This window comes from Hippoglossus stenolepis, chromosome 11, assembly GCF_022539355.2.
Source record: "Hippoglossus stenolepis isolate QCI-W04-F060 chromosome 11, HSTE1.2, whole genome shotgun sequence".
NCBI lineage: Eukaryota > Metazoa > Chordata > Actinopteri > Pleuronectiformes > Pleuronectidae > Hippoglossus > Hippoglossus stenolepis.
The window spans coordinates 2,988,610-3,013,918 of NC_061493.1; the positions used below are offsets into that span (position 1 = coordinate 2,988,610).

The 25,309-nt window shown below is 42.7% G+C and overlaps 1 protein-coding gene across 2 annotated transcripts in view; it reads left to right on the plus strand.

Annotated features, from left to right (window-relative positions):
* chd7 (chromodomain helicase DNA binding protein 7) overlaps nucleotides 1-25,309 on the plus strand; it is a 72,399-nt gene that overhangs the window by 9,277 nt on the left and 37,813 nt on the right. For both annotated transcript variants that reach the window (XM_035170353.2, XM_035170355.2), the window contains exons 2-4: nucleotides 6,679-8,273; nucleotides 9,030-9,358; nucleotides 15,409-15,872. In XM_035170353.2, the coding sequence (XP_035026244.2) occupies nucleotides 6,800-8,273; nucleotides 9,030-9,358; nucleotides 15,409-15,872 (2,267 nt within the window). In that variant the 5' untranslated portion in view covers nucleotides 6,679-6,799. The remainder of the gene's footprint in view (nucleotides 1-6,678; nucleotides 8,274-9,029; nucleotides 9,359-15,408; nucleotides 15,873-25,309) is intronic.

A 25,309-nucleotide genomic window follows, 5' to 3' on the forward strand; every position in this document is an offset into this window, starting at 1 on the left:
TCAGGCGACATCCATACTACTACGTTTTTGTTTGAAAACGGTAATTGAAAACTAAAGTGTTCTCTTTCCACAAAAGCTTTTTGAGTAGTGTGGATACCAGTAGCAGAATTGAAGCATTTAACAAATGAAAATGTAGTAATGTGGATGTGAGCATGTGAATGCATACACATGCTGTCATGGGTCATTTTTGGGAATATTACATTGTCTTGTGTTTATTTCCTGTAGACTTACCCCAAGCCCCTAACTACACTGACCCAAAAATCAGCTTTTTCCCCACTGGGGACACAGCTTTTGTACCCAGTTGGACAAGCTGTCCCCAGTTAACTGGTTTTCAGGCTGAAATCTGTCCCCAAAGGTGGCCTGTGACTGATTCGAACACACTACACTAGCAGGTTCCTTGCCCCCCACCCCCCTCTCCTGTGCCTGTCTCTCGCCCTCTGTGTCCTCTGTGATCAGCCTGTGAGCCGGCCAGTGGTTTTTCCTACCACATGGTAAAGGCAGGGAACAGATTGGATAAACACAGCCCTTTCCTGCTGACCCACCCCACCGCCCACCCCCCTCCCCCAAACGCGCGCACACACACACACACACACACACACACTCACACTCCCCGGCATGCACACCGTGCACACACACACACACACTGTCCATTAACGAAGCAGTCGTGCGTAAAATAACCAGATTTTCTCTAGCTTCACTGCTTCTCTTTCCCTCCTCCCTCTTCTCTCTTCCTTCCTTCCGGGCCTCAAATCCCAGCCCCAAACACACGGCCCTGCATCCCCTCACTTGATCGTAATTACACACACAGCTAGCCAGCTCCTGCGCGCTGTCCTCCATTTGGGAACAAAGGTATAAATTATAGCGACTTAGATCCTAGTGGTAATGGGAGGTGGGTGGGTGCACACATGCTCTCCAGAGGAAGAGGGAGATCACTCACTTCATGTGCCTAGTTGGGTTGTGTCTGCTGAGCTTTTGGCGTAGTTTGTTTCTGTGGCTTTGTGTTTATCTGTGCCCGCCTGCCTGCGTCTCAGAGGAAACGTGGTGCTGTTGACATGGCAGAGATTTCCTGTCGTAAAGCCTGGAGGCTACAGACAGTTTAGCCCGCCAAACTTGACAGCACAGACAGGACTGCATTGAGTTGCTGTTGGCTAATCGCTCATCCTCATTTCTTCCTTTACCGCAGACTAACACCAAGCACACCAAGGGATTTGGAGTTGAATAGTCAGTTATGACATTTAACATTAGTTGAGATGCAAAACCAGCAATGTCCTTATTTTGTTGAAAGTTGTGTAGCTGAAAGAAAAAAAAGATAACGTAATCATCCCTCAGATCTGATCCACTAGATTCTTCAAATATTTACGAGCAAGAAAAAGGAGAGGTCCATGAATGGATGAGTCCCTGCAGGTTTTCATTCAAACAAAAGTTTATTCTAGGCAACATCAGTGACTTAACACATCTTCATTCAGTCTGTTAATCAATCTAAGGACAGGTAGAATGGAATATTTGGAGATCCTTGACCCAAAATAACACATGGGTTTACAAACATTTTGTCATGTTAAATAGCAAACATATTTATTCGTACAAGTAGATAACAAATTAAAACTGTAATACTGTGATAATCTCTTTTCTTTTTTTTAAATGCATGTAAAATAAATCTAGTTGCTTGTGTCACTATCAGTTAAAAAATCACTTGTGCTGGGGCTGTACGTTGAATGTTCCTGTTTAGGTTTCTGTTGACTGAAGGCTCATCCCTTATGCACTATACAGTGAATTACTGGCTGTCACAGAGGCCATTCAGTTGCACTAACTTGGCATTGATATTCTTTGGTTTCGGCTTGGCTGAGCGAATGGCCTCGATAATTGTGCTTTGACAGAGCTGCACAGTCAGTGTGAATTCCTGAGCCTTGCTGGTGATCGCCAGTTCATTTATCAAGTAGGCTAAAACTATCCATGTTAGAGCCACTTGGTGTTTATTTTTGGTTTCAGGTGAGGAGGAGCTTGTGGAGCTGTTAATTATGTTGTTGGACTCACAGGCTCATGCGTCTGCCTCCAGCAGTGACAGGACCAACCCCCTTTTTTCATATTTCATCTCACTTTGTTTAAACTGGGTAATAAAAGTGCCACCTCAAGGTCAAAGTCCTGATAGTGTTCAGAGTTTTATTTTGGGACATAGTTTGTTTGGAGTTGCAACACAAAAGAGGAGCAAGGCTTTTTCCTGTCAGCTTCCCACACTGCTTCAGTTTGGTTTCTCAGGTTATATATAAATATCTGATCTGATGTGAAGATACAGACCACAGCTCCATCATTAACACTACTTAGCCTAACAGTATAGCATAATTATTGCTGTCTATTATAGCTACAATAAATTGTTAATTGTTTGCTCAAAATGAATTTGTCACCTATTTTGAACATAATTTATTAAGGGAAAACATTTCTCAAACATAACTGCCAAAGTGACTGTGGTTCCAAACGCAATATTTAGTTGTTCCTGGGTTGTTGGTGGGACATACACGAATTGCCATTGCACTCAAGGAACCACTGAGTGGAAATTTTCACCGTAATTTTTCATTTAGATCAATCAATTCATCGCTTCATTTATTTAGGGCCTTTCCCTCTCGTCACATAGAATCCATTGTACTTTCCCATTTTATATATAACCTTTTTATTTTCTGGCATCATCAATTCTGTACCATTTTTATACCAGATTTTTTTTGGTAGGATTATATGTAACAAATCTGAATTATGCAAGTTTTTATTTTCATAATGGCAGCAATATTAACTGATATGTATAAGTGTTACTTAGCAACGGTTACCTAATGATACTTTTGAGACAGAGGCACTTGTGCACAACTAATAATGGACAACAAATACTGTGCCATCTTAAAACTGACCCCTGTTTTTTTAAGGGGTTGAACATGTACAACTTTTAAAACCATATAACTGAACACAGCCTCAACAGCCAGTTGTTTTACTCACTGCTGTCTTTTTCTGTCAGTGGATGGTTAATTGAAAGGAAGGTAGTGCAGGAGCCTGAAGGCCTCTTCTGCTTCTGGTAGCACATGGTAACCACCTATACTTTTGGCCCATGCTAAGTTTGACCAAGGCTGGCAGATCAGTAGTGACACTGCTGTAGGGCTGCAATTAACAATTATGTATTTTTTCAGTTAACCGATAAATGATTTTTGTCCAACCAAGAGTCTAAAATAACCTGGCAGTATTTTCAGCCAATCAAAACACTACATATGGGTTCTGATGATGTCTGACAACATTCAGTTCATGACAACCTGGGAATCAACACTATTAACAATAATGAGTGATCAGAGACGACAGCTTTTTGACGCTTCTGTTTCACTCGACTTGTTCCTGAGGGCATGCTTCATCGCTATGATGTTGACATGTTCACACTGATGGTAGCACTGAGTCAAAATATAAGGGCCTGTGCTGGTGTGGGTGTGTTGCTACATTTACCAGTGAGAAGATGGAATCTGAGCCACTCAGTCCAGTGTGAAGGCTCATCAGATGGCAAGACACCACACTGCAGTTTCATGCACTTGGTGAAAAAGTTACGAATGCAAAAATTGTTATGCTGCTTCTTGTTTGTGAGGTAAACGATGCCTGATTCTTGCACTTGACTGTATTTGGAAAGTACAGTGCTACAGCAGAATCAACATTTTGTTACCTGAACCTGCGGTTCTTCATGATAGGATGTAAATGCGCTCACCCACTCCAGACCACTCAACATGTGTATGTTACGACGGGGGACGGGGACCAGGATGGGAATGTGGTTGGCTAAAAGCCTCATCCTTTGATGAGATTTGACGTCTAAACCGGCACACTGACCGATCACCTAATTCCCTCTGCAGTAACAGCTGGGCCTCAATGCCAAACTTTGTGTGTGTGTGTCTGCTGAGAGATGGAGATTCATGCTCACGCTTGTGCTGAAATGGAAGACAACGAGAGAAGGCTTGTCTGTTCCATGGCTGAAGGAGATTGTGAAAAGAATATGAATGTCTGTGCTTGCTACTTTTAATCAGAGCTGTAATGTGATGATCCTCAAGGCTGACACAACACTAAGGCCATCTCTCACCCAAACTCTTACACACGCAGTAGCCAGCAAGTGCTTATATAGCTACATTTATGCTATATTGTAGATTTCACAGCATAATATAGTGTGTTCGGCAGTGCTGACAGGAAATCACTTGCCTTTGTAGTAGCTTGCAGCAAAGGATGTGAAATTGCACTTGATTACTCTCACCTGCTACACACTCACATTTTTCTTCTTGTAGTGATTGAAATACACAGGACGTGATGTAACAGCAGAGTTTCATAGATGCTGCTTATAGTACTATGGATGTTGTTGCCAAACACAAGTCCTCTAACAACTGCTGAATCGCTGCTCTTTGTAAAGACTGATGGTTTGTGTGAGATTATTTAAGAGAGTTCTATAATTGATCAATTATAATATATTATTTAATTTGCTGATTTCACTTTCAATGTGTGTGGCTTTGCAGTTCTTCTGTTTTTAAATATCACTGTAAACAGAATATCTTTGATTTTCTTCTGTTAGTTATTAGATGTCACCTATGGTACTGAAACTGTTGTTCACAATTCATAAAATAGTAACTGTGCTTCAATTAGGATGTTTCTAAATCGAGGGGCCACAATACAAGTTACGCTGAGGGTTCAATTATATGTCTAGCATCCATGCATGATTCTAAATTCAGCAAGGGGATCATATAGGTCATTCTTTAACTGTTACCTCTATAGTTATGAGCAAAGCCACACATCATTTATATATATATATATATATATACTTATAAATACATACACATTTATGTATGTATAAGTATATACTCACACGCCCCTGCTGTTGAATTCTGTTATCTTTTTTTTCTTTCTTTAACCTTTATTTAACCAGGAAAAATCTCTTTGTAATGGGAGTCCTGGCCAAGACAGGCAGCAACACAAACATAGTACAAGTTCAACTGGTTAAAAAAAAACAAGACAGAGATACAACCTAAACAAGAATTTAGGTGCAAAACAGACCAAACATCCTGCAACATTGGTCCAAAACATTAAAATGCCAGCGGTTCCATTTCCTGGTCTTCTAAAATGGATTTAAAAGCATTCAATCAAATCACAGTTTAAAACTTGTTCTAAAATACTCTATAATATATATAATAGTCTGATGGGGCTGGGTATCTAAATACCTTTTTTCCCAATCTCTGTAAGCTGATGATGATGATTGGGAAAATAAGGCAAAATAATGGTAAAGGACAGATCTGTGATAGACTTGTGAGCTGCCCAGGATGCATTAGGGGAGAGGTGGGGTGCATCCTGAGCTGGCTGCATAGTCAAACACAGCTGTTAGCCTGCCGCTAAGACTTAAGATGCTCCTCTAAAACAGAGCTGCTTAGCCAAAACCACCTGTACCGCCAGTGTTTGTGCAATCTACTCGGCACAGTTTAGCTGTACAACATATTTATTGTTATAAAGGTGAAATGAATTATGAATGCACACTATTTAATGTGAGTTAGTAATCAAACATTTTGCCCTGATACCTGCTGTTGGTTATGAATTAGTTAAGGGGGGGAATTGTGGAGGAGGAAAGAGGTATGGTGAAGGGGGGAGGGGAAATCTGTAGCATTAGAAGTCGGATTGGGTGTTTTTTTTGCAGTGCATTGAAGCTTCAATGAATCCTCCCCTATCACATCTCAGTCTCTGCTATGGCCCACACCTACTCATTCATCATGCATGCTTAGATCAACTTACAGTGCCTTTTACCCTCACTGCAGACTGGGTTGTTGATTTAGTCACCCAGTCCCTCAGATGTTGATTATATTCACACACCCCATGAGTTCTGAATTTTTTCCCTCACACAAATACAGCTAGTTTATTAATAAAGTAGTATACACTTTTGTTTTCCTTTTTATATCCAGGGAAATCCACAGACGAGCACAGGCCCTTGTCTTAACACATCTGCCAGGACTGACTGAGTAGGTAGTCAGACAGCTGAATGGCTTGCTGACCTAGTAGCTAACTACTGACTGACTGGTGCATAGAAAACCTCTCTGGTCTGTTGGCTGGCTGATTGCTGGCTAACTGGATGGCAGCTGCTGCTGTTCAAACAGAGTTGCATCTGCTGGGGCCTTTGTTCTAACACACACACACACACACACACACACACACACACACACACACACACACACACTTGGAAGTCATTGAATGTGTGTGTGTGTGTATGTGTGTGTGTGTTGAAAAAGAAAGAAGTTCTTTTGTTTGGTAATAAAATGGAGACGGGGAGGTCTTGGAGGCAGTGTTTTGGGGTCTGTGACTAAAGTTTTTTTTTGTCTGGGTTGGTTTGAACACTTCTGCCTGACACCTAATATGACTGCTGTAATGTCTAAAAGTTAGTTTGTATGAGGCTGGTGGACTTGATCCACATGAAATATTCAGTGGTTCCAAACAATGAGATCAAATTGTTTGCTTCCTGTTGATAGTAAATAAACTTTTCTTTAAATTGTTGATTGGAGGAAATCTTTTTTGCATGCATGCTAGCTACTATAGGAAAAAAATACTTTTGTTAAATTGTTGACTTAGTAAGATATTTTGTAAAAAGTAGGCTTAAAATAACTACATTATAGAAAATACTCAATACTATACTTACTGTCTCTACAGGAACTGTAATGAGGACCATGGAGTAACACGCTCCAAATTAGCAGCTATCTGATTAGCTCCTCACTGCACACCATACCTTCCTCCATCTAGTCCCCTCCATCTGTGGGCCCCCCACCCAGCCATGGCGGACCCGGGGATGTTGAGTCTATTTGGGGACGATGCAGGGCTGTTCTCAGATGGATTAGATGGTTTAGGAGGCTGCTTTCCTCAGCAGCCTGCCCCTGGCCAGTCCAACCCCCTAGCTCAGCAGACTAATCCCTCTCTGAACCATGAGCACCAGGGAAACAGGGGTTACCACCAGGGGATGATCCATGCCGCTGGGAGTGGCCCAGGGCAGCCTAAATTGGGGCAAATATACGACCACGGCCCCTACACAGGCTACGATCAATCTGGTGCACCTGGAGGACGAATGATGGCCCAGAATGGTCCCAGCCAGGGGACACCAAATGTGAATGTGGCCATGAACGGCATGGCTTCCCACTACCATAATAATCCAGCTAACTCAAGTAACCCCCACCACGGGTACCCAGGTGAGGCTGGGGCAGGAGGAGGTGGGAGTGGAGTTTGGGGCCAGCAGCCGCAGCAGCAGAGCAGATCAGCGTATCAGCAGCCTCCAACACAACCAGGGGGCGGCCCCAATCAGATGGCAGGCTACCAGATGTCTCAAGGCAACTATGGTGGGATGCAAGGCCCACCTACACCCAATGCAGCTCGCATGAACCAACACTATCCACCACAGAGCATGGCACCAGCTCCTGCTCAGGACCCATCTCACTACATGGGACATGTTGGAATGGGAGGGGCCCAGATGAGACACCCACAGCCCCAACCAACACCCCAGGTCTATCCCAACATGGGTCACACACCCCAATACCCACACTCCCCCTCCCGACAGCCTGCGCATACCCACCAGCACCAACAGGGTATGGGTGGGTTTGGGGGAGGCCAGTACCCTGGGTATCAGGCCCAGTATGGAGCCATTGGACCTGGGATGGGCCAGAGTGCTAATACTACAGTCAGTACTAACACCGGCCAGGCATTGGGACCGGGGCAGCTTGGTCAGAGGTTTAACCATGGATCAGGCCCAGCAGCTGGGCAGCAGGGGCAACGATATCCCCCTGCACCACCACACCAACCACAGCCACTTCAAACCCATTCTGCCCCTATGCAGCAGCAGACAGGACAGCAGGGCCAGCCTATGCACCCTATAAACCACACCCAGCACCCCCAGAATGCGCCCCAGTCCCAAAATCAACCCCAGTCACACATTGCCCCCCCAGCTCAGGGATCTTACCCCTCCCCCGCATCCATGTCCCCCATGCGGGTTTTGGGAGCCCCAACGCCTCCTCCCCAACAGGGCAGACCCCCTAGCGCAGGACTAGCTGGGCCCCCAGAGGTTGCAGGGTACACAGCCCTGCAGTCTCCACCCAATGCTATGCCCCATCCACAGAGAACTCCCCAAAACCCTTTATCTGCCCCCCAACACCAGCAGCCCCACAACATGCCCCCCAATGCAGGGCAGATATATCCCAGTATGGGGCCGCAGCGTGGTCAACAAATGGGCCCAAATAGGCCTCAGCTCCAGCAACAGCAAGGTAAGCACCAGAAAGTTAATGCTGCTCTATGTTGCTTTTATATGGGTCTCACTTTGTTCTGTTTATTGGTGCCTATTCAAGCATTTAAACTACTTTAGAGCAGATGCAATTTACACTGTGAAAAAATTGTTAGTTAATTGAATACTGAGAAATGATAACAAGACAACTGACATTTGGTGTTTACATACCCTGTATCATGTTTGAATTAAGACTAAGATTGACATAAGGACAAGGGGTATCTGGCAACATTGTGTGTTGCCAGATGATAGGGTTGAACGATTCAGCAAACTGAGAACTGTTATAAGGATCTCTTCAGGGCACAGATGATATTACATGCTGTAGATGCAGTTGCACCCACTGTATACAGTACATTTAAACACAGTTTGACTAGGGATCAACAAGACACTCTTAAGTTACTTACCTCTAATTGATCCCACAGGTACACAAGTGAATTACTGAAGTAATTTAGAAACATCCATGTCATTACACTTTCCAGTGCTTGCAAAAAGCAAAATAATCTTTGTACTCTGTTTTTGTTACTTATTAGAAATTTACTTTCTGCAGACAGTTGTCAATTACAGTACTTTATAAAAGCTTTTGGTGATTGTAAGATTGATACAAAAAGGAATGTGAGTACTGGCACTGTACTCACCAGCAGTGTCTGTTGATGGACAGGAAGTGAAACACATTGTTACTGGCATTATACTTTAATACAGTTAGGGATGATATTGTGGTGTTCTCCTCCTCTACTCCCAGGACCTCATGAAGCTCCAGTCAGCCAGAGTGGAGACCAGCGTATACTCCAGGCACAGCAGCAGGCCTCTCGAGGTGGGCAGCCCCTGCAATCCGCTTCCTTGGGTTTCCAGGGTGCACCTGTCAGTCAACATGGAGCTCCAGCCTCAAACCAGGGCTTGGCGCCACCCACCCAGAACGCTCAGACACAGCACACACACCTGCCCCCCCACCACCTGCAGAGCACACCCCCACAATCTAGCCAGGGATCCAACCCATGGGCGTCCACGTCTACTGCCCCCCACCCACTCTCCTCACCCCCTCTTACTCCACAAAAAGTGCCTCACGTACAGGTGAGTCTCCGTCAAACAAACCCTTTGATGTGATAGCAAATCTGTGTGTGTGCGTGTGTGTATGTGTTTGACAGAGATGAAAACTCTGCATTTGTTTTCATGTGTGGGTGTATTTCATCTGAATGTTTATTTTTCATGTGGGTGGGGGAATGTGTGTGTTTGGAGTGCAAGGGAAGTGTGTGGTGTGTGCGTGCATAGATGTGTGTACGTGACATTTGAAAACACAGCGGTGCATTGGGCATGGGGGTTTTGTGTGCGTGTGTTCATATCAGCGTTTTTTCCTTTTTGTGTGTTCAGTCGGCCTTGTGTGTGGTTGTTTCCATGTGTGTGTGCGGTGAGGGAATAGATTTTTGCAGCTGTTTGTTTCCTGTGAGCTGCATATCCTGAGACACGTGTGCAATACACATACACACATACACACATGCATGCTCACACAGAGAGGCGCCACCAGCATAATCTCTCCTCCCTTTTGCTCCCACATCTCCCCCTCCTCTGTAGAGGAAACCTCCCTTCCTGTCTCTCCTTTCTCCCCGTCTCCTCTCTTTCCGCTCTCTCTCTGCCTGTCTGTCTGCCTGACTGGCTGTTTGTCTTATCCATTTCAGGGGTGTCATCTCTTAGTAGTTAATGTTGTGTAGCCGGATGTCCAGAGAGACAGACAGTTTAGGAAAGGAGGAGACTTTGAGTGGAAAAAAGCTGGAGGGTGATTAAGAGATTGGGGGAGGGGATAACACCAAGAGGAATGAAGTGGGAAAACAAGCAAAGATCTCAAGAGAGGGAGTCCAGGATCTCTAGCAAAGGAGACTAGAACGAGGGGAGTGCTGGTGGGAAGAGGTTAGCAGTTCTCGATGGCAACTTCCATGTTTGTGTGTGAGCGTGCACAGTCACCGCTGCCTGTGTCACGTGCCCTTGGCTTCCATTAGCTTGTTTTGTTGCTCAAAGCCCCCTTTCTCCACTGACCCATTCACACACAATAGCTGCCCTGTGGCCCCACACACACACACACACACACACACACACACACACACACACACACACACACACACACACACACACACAGATCTAGTCTCCTTTTCTCTTCCATTCTTGTCCACACTACTCCCCTCTGCTTGCTTACCAGCCCCCAACCCATCACCAAGCCTGCGTTGTTGCATTTTTTTGGTTGACATTTTAGCCATCACACTTAATTTATCCAGCACTTCTGACCTAGATGGCAGGTTGACTGGTGAGCCCTGGTCCTCGCCTGGGCAAGTTGCGTGCGCCGCCCTGACTCTAGCTGCAGGCCCGGCAGCCCCCGTCATTACCCACACATGCACACACGCACACTCTGACTCTGTGGCTTGAGATGGTGTGGTCAGAAATGGGATGGCAAATGTGCTTAGAGAAATAGGATAGCCTATCTAGAAGAGTACTCAGATTGTATGTGTGTTATTGTGTCTGTCTGCAGCACAGGAAGGGAGTTCTCGCTGAGCCTCATGATGCACTTGTTAGAAAGAGCCACACACCCCAAGCTGGCCAGTCAGTCATGATGACTGTATGTCTGGTACTCTAAGCTCCATCTGTTCACTAAGCATGGTTATTACACATGCACGCACACATGCGCACGCGCGTCTTCGTCAGCAGCTCAAGGTCACAGCTCTGGCAGAGTGCTGAGCTGTGACCTTTATTCTACATCTCACGCACACAATGTTGCGTGCCGCACTCTAGCTGACATATAACATGCCTCTCCCGCCCCTCCCCCCGCTCATACACGCTGTCAGTGAGGTGCCGTACCATCCATCTCACCACGGCTCTGCAGCTTCGAGGACATGCTTCTCTGAGAATTTAGTGTCCTTGTTTGTGTGAATCTCATCAAATTGAAAGTGCTCATCACTTGTTAACATAATGCTTATTTCTGTCTACATTTCATAAGAAATCAATGTTGGTTGTGTCATCTGCCCTGTCTGGACAATGGATGCCTTAATAGTAATTAAAGTGAAAACCACCTATAGAGCATCACAGCAGATCAGTTTGGCTGCATCCTTGTCATTAAAGATGACACAGATAATTCTCTTTGGGTATAAATGTCACCAGAATGTGTGGTCACCTCACCAAGCTAGTTCTTAGTAAGCTGATTCATCTCGGTTTTTGGTGATTGAGTGATTTTATTGGAAATCCCACCTCACCTCAAGAGCTAAGACAGGCAGCAGCCACTACCAGTGTCTAAATGAGGAGGGGGTATTTTCTTCTTTACACACACTGAATGGTTTAGATGTTGTAGGCCAAACAGTTGCCTGCATGATTTGAGTGAGATCTAAGCTTTCAACATGTGCAATATCTGTAAGCTCAACATACAAATTTTTTTTAATAGTATAAGAAAACAGTGTGCAGTACCTACCCCACAAGTTCATAACTCATTGGCCATATCATAGACTGGTAAACAGAATTCAATTTTGCTTAAAGTTGTTTGAATCAAAATTAAACTGTACCTTTTTTAGAAAAGCTGGTTAGAATGGTAAATGGTCTGTATTTATATAGCGCTTTTCTGGTCTTGCTGACCACTCAAAGCGCTTAACAGTACAGTTTTACTTTCACCCATTCACACACGCATCCATACAGTGCATCTATGTGCAGCACTTTTCTCTAGAACAATAACAATACACTGAAAAGTTAAAACAATAGAATAAAAGCAAATAGAGAAATTGATATCAACATGAAAATGCATAAATGATATTGAAATGTTTATGCCCTTGTGCTTATAGTGGTCCTCTTATGAATCATAGAAGTCTCTACCACTTTCACACTATAACCTTATCAACAATTCTGTATTGGAATTGGTTCAAAATTATGGAGAATCAGGGATTAGTTGAGTCCCATTTTTCAATTCACACCACACAACCCTTTAGTCTACATTTCAGATTTAGCATCTGTCTACCTATATGTACAGTGCAATGGCCCAAAGCTGGTCCTCTAAAATGTAATCAAGCTTCAAGAAGGGAACGAGTGAAGATAATAAAATGTAGTCACTGTACAAAAATCATTTCATGCAAGGGATGAATTCAGTCTAATATTACAAGGCATTCAACTTCTGCATGGCCAGACTAATCACCTTTTTTTTTTTTTTTTAAACCAAGACAATCATAAAATACCACAATGAGTTGCTACTGCTGCTGATGTGTTTATTTCAGAAATGATCAAATTGTCTTAATCAGGATTAAAATGGAAAACAAAGCCTTTCATCTTAGTATGTGCACAACAGGAAGTGGGAAAACAAATGGAGGCCAGAGTTGAAAGCAAAGTCAACCAGGTCTGGTGGTGTTGGATCTGTCTTCTAGACCTCGTTCAGGCCCAGTAGTAACATCTCTCCTGGGTGATCTGATCAGGTCTCTCTCTCTCTCTCTCTCTCTCTCTCTCTCTCTCTCTCTCTCTCATGGGGTAAACATAACTTAGTTTTCACAGACACAAATGTTTGTTTATTTGCATATAAAGCAGGGAAATGAGTTCCAAGCACAAGTGGTCACAAGAGACACATTCAGGCCGCATTTTAATGCTAGGTGTGAACAGAAAAACCTAAGACTGTCCACATGTGATCGGATGTCTCATGAGGGATGTTAATACCAGGTTTGAACAGGGCCCTAGATTAATGAGCCTGACCACATCATAATTTACTGAATGTTGTGAGATATTTAGCAGCGGCCAGTTTTGGATGGGATGGAGGAAGAACTGGATGGATGGACAGAGTGAGGGGAGAAGCTGAATAAAAGATAACGTGATTTCCTTTCACCCTATCCCTGGGGAGACTTAAGTGTGTTTTCCTGACAGATTTTCAGCCTTCATCTTACTCTTCTTTCTGCTCCCACCTCCACCCTCAACTTCTATACTCACCTTCATCCTCACTCTGTCCTCCATCCTCCCTCTGTGGTGATCGAAATGGCACTTGAACCTCTTCCCCTCCTCAGTCTGTCGTATTCACCATTGAGATGTACTGTATGGATCTTGTTATTAAATTCAGTTATTGGTGCTTCAGTGGAGAATGATGAGATTTTTCATCCCTGATGGAGAACTGCATTTAACCCAGTACAAGTAGGCACACTGGCATGTTAACGTCACTCTGCAGAACACCAAACCTGACGCAGGACTCCAGGGGGTGTGTGTATTTGTGATTGTGTAAACACTTTGTGTTTCTCCATTGTCATTTGTGATTGATTATCTAGGAAGCTTGGGAGGAGGACTGATTTATCGCTGGCTACGCATTCCCCTCATCTGTCTCTCTCTCTCTCAGATTGTCGCTCTCCCCTACCTACAACACACACACTCACACAGACTATTTGTGTTACTCAATGGCACAGTTTACATGGGTGTCAGCAGGTGTTTGTGTGCAGGGGTTTGTGCGATGTTTGACCTTGCAGTTGGGTGTGTGAGAGAGTACATTAGCATTCTCTTGATGGAAGTGGACTTCCAGTTATAGCTCCCCAACTCTTTCCTCCTCCGTATGAACACAACCAAGCTGTGCGTGTGTGTCGAGGGGAGCTGCTGCCATGGCATTTTGCTTTAAACTTGCTGATGCTCACACACACCTCATTGACACAGTTTTACACACAGCACAAGTGCACATGCACACACACTCTCTCAAAGGCATAGTCTCTCGCTCTAGTATGATACATGCGCACATACTCCCTCGTTGTGCCTTTTTGAAGTATGGAGATAATTTATTCGTGTCATGATGCCTGATTTCCCATCTGCTACTGGGACCCTGAGCAGCTGGAGAGAGAGGAAGCGGGAGGGAGGGAGGGATAGAAGAGAAGGAACGGGAGGAGAGGCAGCTGGAGAGGCTCCCAACAGCTGGTAACCAGTTTCCTGTCACAGAAAGCTTACTTGGGAGCAATGAAGAGGAGGTGGAGGACGAAGGAGAGAGGATTTTAGTCCACAGAAGAGCAAAGGAGTAGGAAAAATTAGGTGTCAGTTGGTTTGTTTACTGAGGTTAGCCCTGCTGGAGGAGGAGGCAGTTGCGGGGAGGGAACCGTAGCAACAGGGAGTCCTGAATAGAGGGGGGAGGTGGCAGAGTTGTTCATGGATGAAAGGAAGGAAGGAAGGATGGATGGATGGATGGATCGTTCCCTCCCCCCCTTTGCTCTGTAATCCTCCATACTGACATATCAACCTTCACCCTGCAGAAAGTATAGCAGCACTGGCTGAAAAGCTGGCACACTTCATCCTACGCTGAAGTAAAACTTAAGCAGACATGCTTCATGGCACATATGCTCAGGCTAATCCACATTCATTGTGGTTTAATTTAGGGCTGATACTGTCAATTGATTAGTCAGTCAAAAGAAAACTAATTGGCAGTTAACTTTTAATTGTTGATTAATAGTCATGTAATTTCTTAAGGCAAAAAATTGTAACAATGCTGGTTCCTGCTTCTCCAATTTTAATTCTTTTCTGACTGGAGACTGTTAAAAAATAAATGTCTTTACTATGTTTATAGTAAACAATTAATTAATTAATCAAATATATAAACTTTGCAGTTGCTTTTTGTTTTTGACATAAAATATTTCATAGAATTTCTTTATTTATTATAATTAATGCAGATTGTTTAGTCTATAATAAGTAATATTTCATGTCATATAATTTTAACTTCCCTATGCTCATGTTAACATCTTCAAACCACTTGTTTTATATGGCCAATCATCTGAAACCTAAATATATTCTCTTTATGATTAAATGGGAAACAAATTCTGAATCTCCACAATTGAATTGCACACTTTTAACAAATGGGAGACATAATATATTATCAAGTATTGCACATTTTTCTGTCAATTGCCAAATTTTTTCCCAATTGGAAGTGGTTAGCCACGTCTGAGCCGGCCCACTTTGTGGATTCCAGTTTCTTTCAACAAATCTCAGCTAATGTCCTAGCTGAAAGACAATTACATACTGTTTATCTGTGGAGTAGGTCGCTTTTAATGGGTTATTTTTTTATCTTTATCTTATTTTAATTAACATGTGTTTTGAGTATGATTTAAAGTTGTGTTATAACTCAGACTAATGGATATCTTTCTCACCCATTTCCCCAGCATTCCCCCACGGACCCGTCAGGCGATGCCTCAATGATGGTTACTGAAAGGCCGACCGTTTGCGCTGGTGTGCCCAGCCAGCCAATCAGCACAGAGCAGCCCAACAACCAGGAGACCAAGCCAAAAAAGAAGAAGAAAAAGAAAGCAAAGGTAGTGGATGAAGAAGACGAGGGAGAGAAGAAGGCAGGAAGAGGAAGCGCAGAGGTAGACTTGATGTCAGAATTTACCAGATCAGGAAGTGAGGCAGGTGAACAGGTTACTGGCACAGGAATTGTAGAGGGAAGTTCACCAACGGTGGAGGAGAAGAAAAAGCGGAAAAAGAAACCAAAGGAGAAGGCAGAGGTCAAGGAGCCCAAAGAGCCCAAGACCCAGAAGACGCCTAAAATGCCCAAGACCCCCAAAGATCCCAAGGAGAAGAAAGCCAAGAGCTCCATGCCCAAGACCAAGCCCCCCAAGAAAAACAGGTAGGAACATCATTGCTTGCAGATTGTGTGCATGTGTGTTGACTAAATTACTCGCGTATAAAGACAGTTGAACATGTCGAAACTTTCCTCAGCTGGCCTTTTTGGTAATTAGATGTAAGATTTGATGCAGCAACAGTTTGGAAGTAACCAAGAAACAAACTAGATCACTTACACATGTGGCCAACCAGGGGGAACCAATTTGGTCACAACCTCCTGAGCTGGGAAAGACCTTAATACCACAAACTATTTGTGTGTATGTGTGTGAGTTAGTGAAGCAAAGAGGATAGGCTGCTAGACAGAAGGATCTGAGGATGACTCACATTTTTTCTGGATCTTGATCAACAGGGTTAAAACTTCTGTCAGATTGGGGACATGTGGAAAGCAGCATCATCATCTGATATCTTTCACCACCATGTCTGAGATTAGTTTAAAGAACTGACAAAAATATCATTACACATGTTCAATGTGAAATTTGCTGATTTTTGCCTTGAGTGAACAGTGGCTGCTTGTACCATTAGTGTAAAAAAAAGAAATGTATGTGATGATACCTGAATAAGGGGATGTCAGATCACGATCTGGGGGGCATATATTAATCGTTCATTAATCATAATCGAGGTAAAATTTTGAAATAATCGTGATATTGATTTGAAGTCATATTGCCCAGGTCTACAACTAGTGTTACACGGTATACGTATACTAGAAAGGTATTGCGATACCCAGCTGTTAAAGGTCTAGTGTGTAAGATTTAGGTGAGAGGGACTACTGCCCATCACCTGAAGTTCTGTTAACTTTTAATATAACTACAGCCTTTCTGAGGTTTCTGGTATAACTACAGTATTTACTTGTATAAAAGTAGTCCTGTGTACTCAAATAAATACCAGTACTATGTTGGGGTGCGAGAGGAGCACAGCTGCTGTGTGCGTGGGGTCTGAGTGTTTAAATACAAGCCTCCTCCCACCAAAATTCTGGAAACTCATACTGATCACGTTTTCCCGGTCTATGAAAAGACCCAAAATTGCTATGATCAGCTCTTTTCAAAATTGACTCAAACCCGGAAAACAAGATGCCAGTAGCACCACCACTACCATATGACATCAGATGCCTTACCAAATAGAAACACTACCATCCAGTGCATTAGAGAGGTTAATGTGATTCATGTATTCAATAATTTAGTATGACTCGCGAAGGATGTATGCAAAGGGAAATGGGCCTTGATTGGAAGATGGTTCCCCACTCCTGGTGTAGAAGGTGTAATTATTTGGAGATTCAGGTGTTTTGTTTATTTCAATAGAATATCACTGTTTTGGAAGGGGTGCACATTTTCTTGCTGAACTTGATGAGTAAGTGATGATTGCGTTTATCAAGGGAGTCAGAACCTGGACTAAATGTACTCCAATCATTGCATTCAAAATACCCTAGTATTTTAGTGTCAACTACGGACCAGGACCTGACAGATTTGGATATTTTCTTTTTGGATTTAAGCTTTTATCTGCATTTTGGTATAAGGAGTAACAAATTGTGAATCGGATTTCCCCAGTGGAACCCTTGAGAATGTATGATGCAATGATGTGGCTGTGACCCAATATTTTGTTTTCTATGCTAATTAACTTGTTGCTTGTAGTTGAGGAGTTTTGTAGGGTTGAAATCGCCAAACACAATGACAAATGCAAAATTGCAACTCATACAAGGGAAGCAAATTGTTATTAGGGGTAATCTGGTTCATCATTTTATCCATTTTGTTTTTGAAGGATTGTGAGTTAAATATCAGTGGTGAGGGCTGATAGGGCTGTCTCCTGTACCTGGAGAGGACCCTAGTTCTCTGCCTGCCTGTGCTAGGTGTATTTCCCCTGGGTGGTGATACAGTGTTGTTGACATCCTCTATCCCCTGGAATGTTGGCAGATAGTAACACATCACCAAATGTAGTCCTGTTGATGTACAGCAACTCCTGATGGCTGTGTCTCTGTAGAAATTATGCTTTCTTGATACCACAGAGAAAAGTGCAAGACACAGCAGTGAAGCAGGTACTGGGGAAAACCTCAAGGCAAACTTGGGTAAAACTAATTACGCTGAATTAACCTTGTTATAAAATTGTCTCCTCCTCTTCGACAGTTTCGATGTCTACACTTTTCATTAAGGAGGCATCTGTATTATAATCAATGTTAGATGAGGTGGAATTGCAGCACCACAAATCTGGATCTGTCAGACCACATCTGGAGGTGATCAGGCTCACACTGATCAGATCTCAGCAGGTCAAAAAAATAATCTTAATGAAACTTAACAAGATGAAAGATCGGCTGACTTCCTCTTTTCTTCTTATGGTGACATTCACTGCAGTGTTTCCACGTACGACTCCCAGCGCACGTTTCTGCTCTGAAACAGGAATAAAGAAGGAACCAGACAGTGTGCACACTGAAGATCACACTGGAGCTCCTTGCAACAGAGGAATAAGTTATCTCAGGATCTGATGGCAGGATCAGTTCGTTTATGAGTTAGATCTGTTTGTGACTGTTAAACACCTTCCATTTAGATAGATCACGGGGATAGTGTTGAACTTGATGAGTAGACTATAGTCCAGCTTGATCAAACTTCCTAGCACTTAACGGTGTTTGTTGATATCAGCTTAAGTTCACTTTGTTGACTCAAAGCTCTAGTCTTATCCATGTTTTCTCTCAATCTCTCTCTGGCTATTCTCACCTCAATTTCCTTGGCAGATCTTTTCTCCATTCATCTTACAGTTTGTCAGAGATACTTTGGCCAAAGCAATGTGAGTTGAGAGCATCTGTGTATGATGAAGTCAGAGGTGTTTAAATTGTGATGGGGGAAATTTGATCAGACTGAGAAATGTGTCTGAAAACGCATTCACCTAAAACAAGCGCATATAGATAACTTGGTCTCTCTCGCTCTCTCTCTCCCTTCCCCCCCTAGCCTTTAGTGTCAATCCCCTCTTGTTCCTCTCAGCCCCTTTTATCCTGAGGAAGAGGGAGGGCCAAAGCAGCAGGCAGGGGTCAGAGCTGGGGGAGGAGTGTGTGCGTGCACACATTCATCGGCCATTGGAAAAGAGTCGGGGGAGGGGAGTGGGGAACGTGGGAGACCTGGAGTGAGGCAGTGAGGGGCCGGCCTTTTGTGTTTATGTGCATGCGTGTGTTGGAGGAGGAGTCGTTGGTAATCTTTGTGGCAGAAAATGGCGTCTAATGATAATGAAGGCCATGCTGCTGACCACTCCGCAGCCACGTGTGTGTGTGTGTGTGTGTGTGTGTGTGTGTGTGTGTGTGTGTGTGTGTGTGTGTGTGTGTGTGTGTGTGTGTGTGTGTGTGTGTGTGTGTGTGTGTGTGTGTGTGTGTGTGTGTGTGTGTGTGTGTGTGTGTGTGTGTGTGTGTGTGTGTGTGTGTGAGAGACACACAGGGTAAAGGAAATCTGGGGGAGGGGGAGTTCATTCTTAAACCTGTGTGTGTGTGTGTGGTAAACTAGCTCTTATCTGGTGTCAGGCTTTCCTCCATCTTGAGTGGCGGCCTGCAGCTCCCAGGTTAATTTAGCATAATAATGGCTGCTGGCCATTCACTGCTACTCTAAAATGGTGGACTGCTGCAATCAACTATCTTTTCTTTTCTTCATTCTTTCTCCTCCTTTCCTCTCCCTCCAATCCTACGTCGTCTTGTTGAAGAGGAGTGAATCCTTTCATTTCTTCAGCTTCACCACACCTTCCCGATCTTCCCTCAGTCTGTCTCATTCAATAAGAAGTGACGGTTTGTTTTATACATTCAATTGTACCATGCTGTCTTTTGCACTTAAGCATATTCAATTTCTATTTATTGAATGAAGTTTGGTATTGCTCTCATTGAGTTGAGCTTTCTTATTATTCATGGTTCATTAGTTACTGGAAAGTCATGCAGTTTGTTTGTAGGTCTCTATGATATATTTATGTTGAAGTCCCTTAGAGTTAAATGTTGCTTTTTATTTTAAATAGTTGCTTTTTGTTGCTTTTCTTGTAGCCGGACTTGAATTTAAAGAGTTTGGACCTTTTAACGCAATTTTCAAAACCTTCACTCTTGGTATAGAGAGAACCCTCTGTAGGGACCACTAACCCACATGTTCCATTGCATATTTGGGGGATTTATGCAAGATTTCCACCAGTGGGTGGAGAAATAAACCCCCAAAGCTCAGTTTCATGTGGCCCATACCACGCTACACTATATCTGTGTATTTGCATCTCTGTATGAACAAATAAGCAACTGCAAACCAGACTGAGGCCTTCCTTTAATTGGTGGAACAAGGATGTGAGGCCATACTGTTAACCCTTTGAACACAGTTTTCACTTCCTTTATTTGCAGTTTGTTGCACTGTCACCCCAAATCATGTACGTTAGCTCTGCATTTTCAAAACTAGTACGGTTCTTAGTAGAGTGCATACAATCTGCCAAGGCCCAACAGTCTCCTTATGAAACCAAATTTGACTCACTAGAACAAGATTATTATTTGGATCTGCACCAAATTGCACACACTCAAAAATATCAGTCACCCAAATATGCAAGATTTTTTTATATTCATGAATTATTCTCTGACAAATCAAGGAAAATATTGAAAAACTCCCTATCTCACAATGTTAAATAATATAGGGGGGAAATTCTGGATCTGCCCCCTGATTTTGAGCCACACAAAAATTGAATGGATTCTTTCCTTACCCAAGATTCATGGTAATGCGCTTTGTAGCTTTTGCATAATCTTGCTTACAATCAAACCAATCAACAGATCTTTGCAGAGGTAATCAGTTGAGGTAGACACAAATGCCAACAGTTCACATGTCTGTGGTAAAATACAAAAATTGAAAGTGTTTCTGCATCCCTGGCATATTGGACCCATATTCTACTTTTTATTACTATGATAAAATATATTGATATTATATAAACGAAAAGGTTCACCATTGTTGTTTTCACATTTGAGATGCGTTTATATTGAGGGAGTCTTTCATTGTGATGGGAACAAATATCAAGTATAACGTTGTAGTAGATTAAGACTTGGCTGTGGGCCAGCTGCTCCCCCCCCTGCTGATTTTGTTCATTACGAGGCAGTATTGTTAGTTATTTTATATTCATCCATAGATGTATACTCTTGACTGATACTGGTTGTACTGCTGTCACTGGTAGTAAGTCCCACTAATTCCAGCTGTATGTATGTATGCGTGTCTAGGCAAAGTTCTCTCCCGTTTTTGGCACACACCTCTCCCCTCTTACCCATTTTTCTTCACTCACCCAAACCGGTCAAGGCAGAGTCTGGTACTAGAGGTACCTTCCAGTTAACGAGGGAGTTTTTTTCTCTTCACAAGTGCCAAAGTGCTGCTAATTGTCGAAAGCTGTTGGGTTTCTCTATCAATTTTAGGCCTCGACCTTAATATTTTGTGATGTGGCGCTTAAAATGTAACTGAATTGAATGCCTTTTATATTTATTCATTCATTTTTTGCCACTTTATAACCTTGTTTATATAAGTGCTATACAAATAAAAGTTATTATATATTAAAATGTGCCTTGATGGAAAGAAGAGTTTGTGTCCGCTGTCTTGATCGTAAGAAAGTGACAATAATTGGACACATCAGATGCATTTACCACTATCAGTGTCAGTTGTTCAGAAAGGTGTGCCTATGAGAGCATTTCAGGCTGAACCAGGTGGTTGCCTCGGTCCTTCAGCTCACTCCTTTCCTTTGACCTTGCTTTCTTGCTCCATCCTTCTTTCCCCTTGCTCTCTTGCTTGCACTCCCTCTCTGTCTACCTCTCTCAGTGGAAGTACATCTATAAATAACTCAGCTCTCAGCTGCCACACCCTGCCCTGTGTGTGTGTGTGTGGATGGGGGTGAGATTTGTTTGCTGCACACATAAAGATGTCAGACATGCACACAGACACCTTGCTTTGTGCATGTGTGCAAATACAGCACTTTTTGTTCACGCGTAGAAGGTACTGTATGTGTTGCCTTCTGACCACTATAGCCACTGCCATTTTTGTGGTGTCTGTGTATATGGGGGCTCAGTGGTATGACTCATCACAGCAGCAGGTGTCCCTTACATCCCATCCTTCCCCCGTTCCTGGCTTCCTCTTCAATTTGTCTCTTTCCCTCCCCATATTTTACTCCACTGCTCTGCTTCCTGTCTTTCTTTTATCCTCCCTCCCCTGATGTATAATTAGACGTCTGATGTTGCATCAATTTAAATGCTTCACCTGTAGGCAGCAATTTTTATTAAGCTTTCCTATCAATATGATGACCTCTGTAATCACCTCACCTTATGCTGGACTTACATTTCAATTTCTCATTTAATTTCCTGATTTCTGTCAGGTTTTTTTCTGTAGCTGTTTCTAATTTTTCAGTTCAAGGCTGGATGAAATACACTTGAAGCTCATCTAGAGGTATTTTATTCTTTGATAAGGAAAATATTTTATTAAGGCGATGGCTGAGCTACATTCTGTTTGATATGGCAAAGTCCACTGTATTTTTAATTGCATCCTTGTTTGCATATTTTCTGTGATACCAGCTTTAACATGCTTCAGTTTCTAATATGGTATGCACAATATACCAGTGACTGTGACTTATTAAATATAAGCATAATTATTCATTGTATGTGGTTTTCATGTCTCTGGACATTTGAAAAGTTGGATATATTTTCACTGAGCTCAAAATCCTAACCAAACTTTGGTAAATTGCTGACTGTTACACAAGGTACATTTAGAATAAATAAATTGGTTATAAAATGTAAAAACACTGGTGTGCCACATAACCATATTGGCAAGCAAGTTAGTTAGCAAGCTTATTTAGGCCAATGTCGTGCCTCGCACATCTAGCTGACCATATCACATGGCTTGTTTCCTAAAAAGCAGCATGAGTCAATGACATAGAGCAGATCCTAATGAGTTATTCACATATTTAAAAGAACCAGCCTCCCAACTTCTCTTAGATCTGACTGAATTTGGTGTTGGATCGTGTAGCCATCAAGAGCTGTAGGAAACGTAAAATGAAATTACAGCAATTTACAATATTACCCAACATTTAGCTGAGACATGGTGAAAGAAATCAAACTGTCTGTAGTCAACTTAATTTATTTCTATTGGTGTTATAAAATGTGGGAAATGTACTGTAGGATATTAGTAAGCTTCCCAAAGTCTTCTGCAGTAGTAAATAAACTTGTAAGCTGTACACATAAATACATTTACTGCTTTTGTCAGAGGCTACTTTCATATTGTTTAAAAATTGTGTTTTGAAACTAGAACAAACTGTCTGTGAGCCTTTCGCTATCACTTTTAATCCCTGTCCATACTAACATGCCTGAAAACGTATATCAAGTGACCATGCACGCACACTGGGCATGCACATACCGGTGTAAACAGGAAGGCATGTTCATGTTGGTGTACACTGGATGCATTTGGTTGTTGGTTGCAGGACTGTCGCATATTGTTAAAATAACAACTTGTCTCCAACACATATGTATCATGGTAAAATGCAGGATTTAACTGCAAAACAGCTGTTGGCAAAGACAACAGGTTCAGCAACGCTTGTAATTAGCAATGTTGTGTTCTACACTGGTAGCCGAGGCTGATACCAGTTGTTTTCTTCTGGGAGGCTGTCATGTGATGGGAGCCTGTCAAATCAGCAAAAGTTGCGTCATGACCAAAAACACCCAATCAGCAAGTGGTTGTTTCCAAACATTTCCGTGTCGGCCTGTCCAGACTAAAACACATCCCTGGAGTTTTCAAACCAAAATGTAGTAACAAGCAGCATTTTCAAACTTCTCCATTTTAGCGTCTCTAAAACTCCAGAGTAGTGTGGACGGCAGGCGTATTCGTAGCAAGGTTGATGCTTTTCAAGCCAAAACTTAGTAATGAGGATGTAGCCAGGAACAACAGAGTGGTCTATAACGGAGCTCAGAAGCATTTAAATTCCACTTAATAGCAAGATTGTTTTTAAAGCAACCTTTCAGAGGTTGTTGTGAAACAGGTTGATTTGTCCAACAGCTAAAGCATATTGGGATATATAAAGCGGACAGAAAAAGAGAGATGGGTTGTAGAGTGGAGACAGCAGAAGAAAAGAGCGAGGAGATGGACTGAGCACAAAGAGTTAGAGAGATGGAGAGACTGAGAAGAAAAGTGAGCCCATGAAGACGCCAGGAAGAAGAGGGGGCAGAAGGCAGCCAAGTGGAGAAGTGTGTGTGTGTGTGTGTGTGTGTGTGTGTGCATGCATGCATGCATGTATGTGTGTAGCCAGATGGCTCCAGCGTGTGGCGACCAGCCAGAGGAACAGGTGCAGGTCACATGACCAGCCGTTACCACGGAGATCGTGATTGCTCTTGGCGTGAGGATGAAAGGAGATGGGCCCCAGGGACACAGAGGGGGCGCAAGAGTAGGAGAGAGGGAGTGAGGCACAGAGCAGGAGAGAGGATGAGCGACATAGACACAGAGCAGAAGAGAGAGATATGCAGGCATACAGTACTGCAGAGGGCAAGACTTTAGTAAAGGCAACACACAAACACTTAAACTATTAAAGACATAACAGTTTAATTTAAGTTAGAAGATAATCTGTATGTTTGGTATTTTTAAAAAGCAACATTTTGTAAAGTGAACAGCAAAGGTGGCTTTGTGTCACAACTTCAGGTTGATCAAATACTCAAAAAACATTTATCTCTGCCTACTCTTGTTTCCTCTGTTGAAACAAACGTTAATGGTGAATTTTAATAAGATGTAACTGATTACTGTTAATTCTCTTAACTTTCGCAGTTAAGTTAAAGGCTGCAACAAAACCTGAGTTGTATCTGGTTAATGTGCTCCATGCAAGCCAGCTAGGCAAGATCATTTATGAAGCAAAGCAAACATCACCGCTTTCACTGCAGCAGAAAATAACGTAGGGCTTTTACTGAGGGTCTGATGCAGTGTTTTCAATGTACTTTCTAATCGGATGTTACAGAGATGTCATTAAAAATGGTGAAACTGGGACAGACTATATTTCCTTGAAGTTGCAGAAGAAAAAGGAAGTTAGATGTTGTTGATGTTGAACCTTCTCCCACTGTCTTGTGAACATAAGATATAAAATAATACACTGACAAGAAGATCAATGGCACCTTTGGGCTGAAATAACCAGGAACTCCTCTCCATATGGGCAGAGAACAGTGAAATAACAGCAGAACCTTTTATCAATGCTGAAACTTTACATTACATTGAGTCCCAGCAGTGGGCAAGTGTCAAATGTATGTTTGTGTTTGTGCAGTCCAACAAAACCAACAGTGTCATTCTTAACCAGTGAAATAAACGTTGTGATCCATGTCACGTGGAATTCAGGAGTCTGAATCAAACCAGTTAAAGTTGAATCCAAACCCTCAATTCTTTTAATTTAATTTTGTATCTATGATGAGCTAAAGTTAATTGGCTTCACTTGACTTCGCATAATATTTTTATGTTCATCTACTGG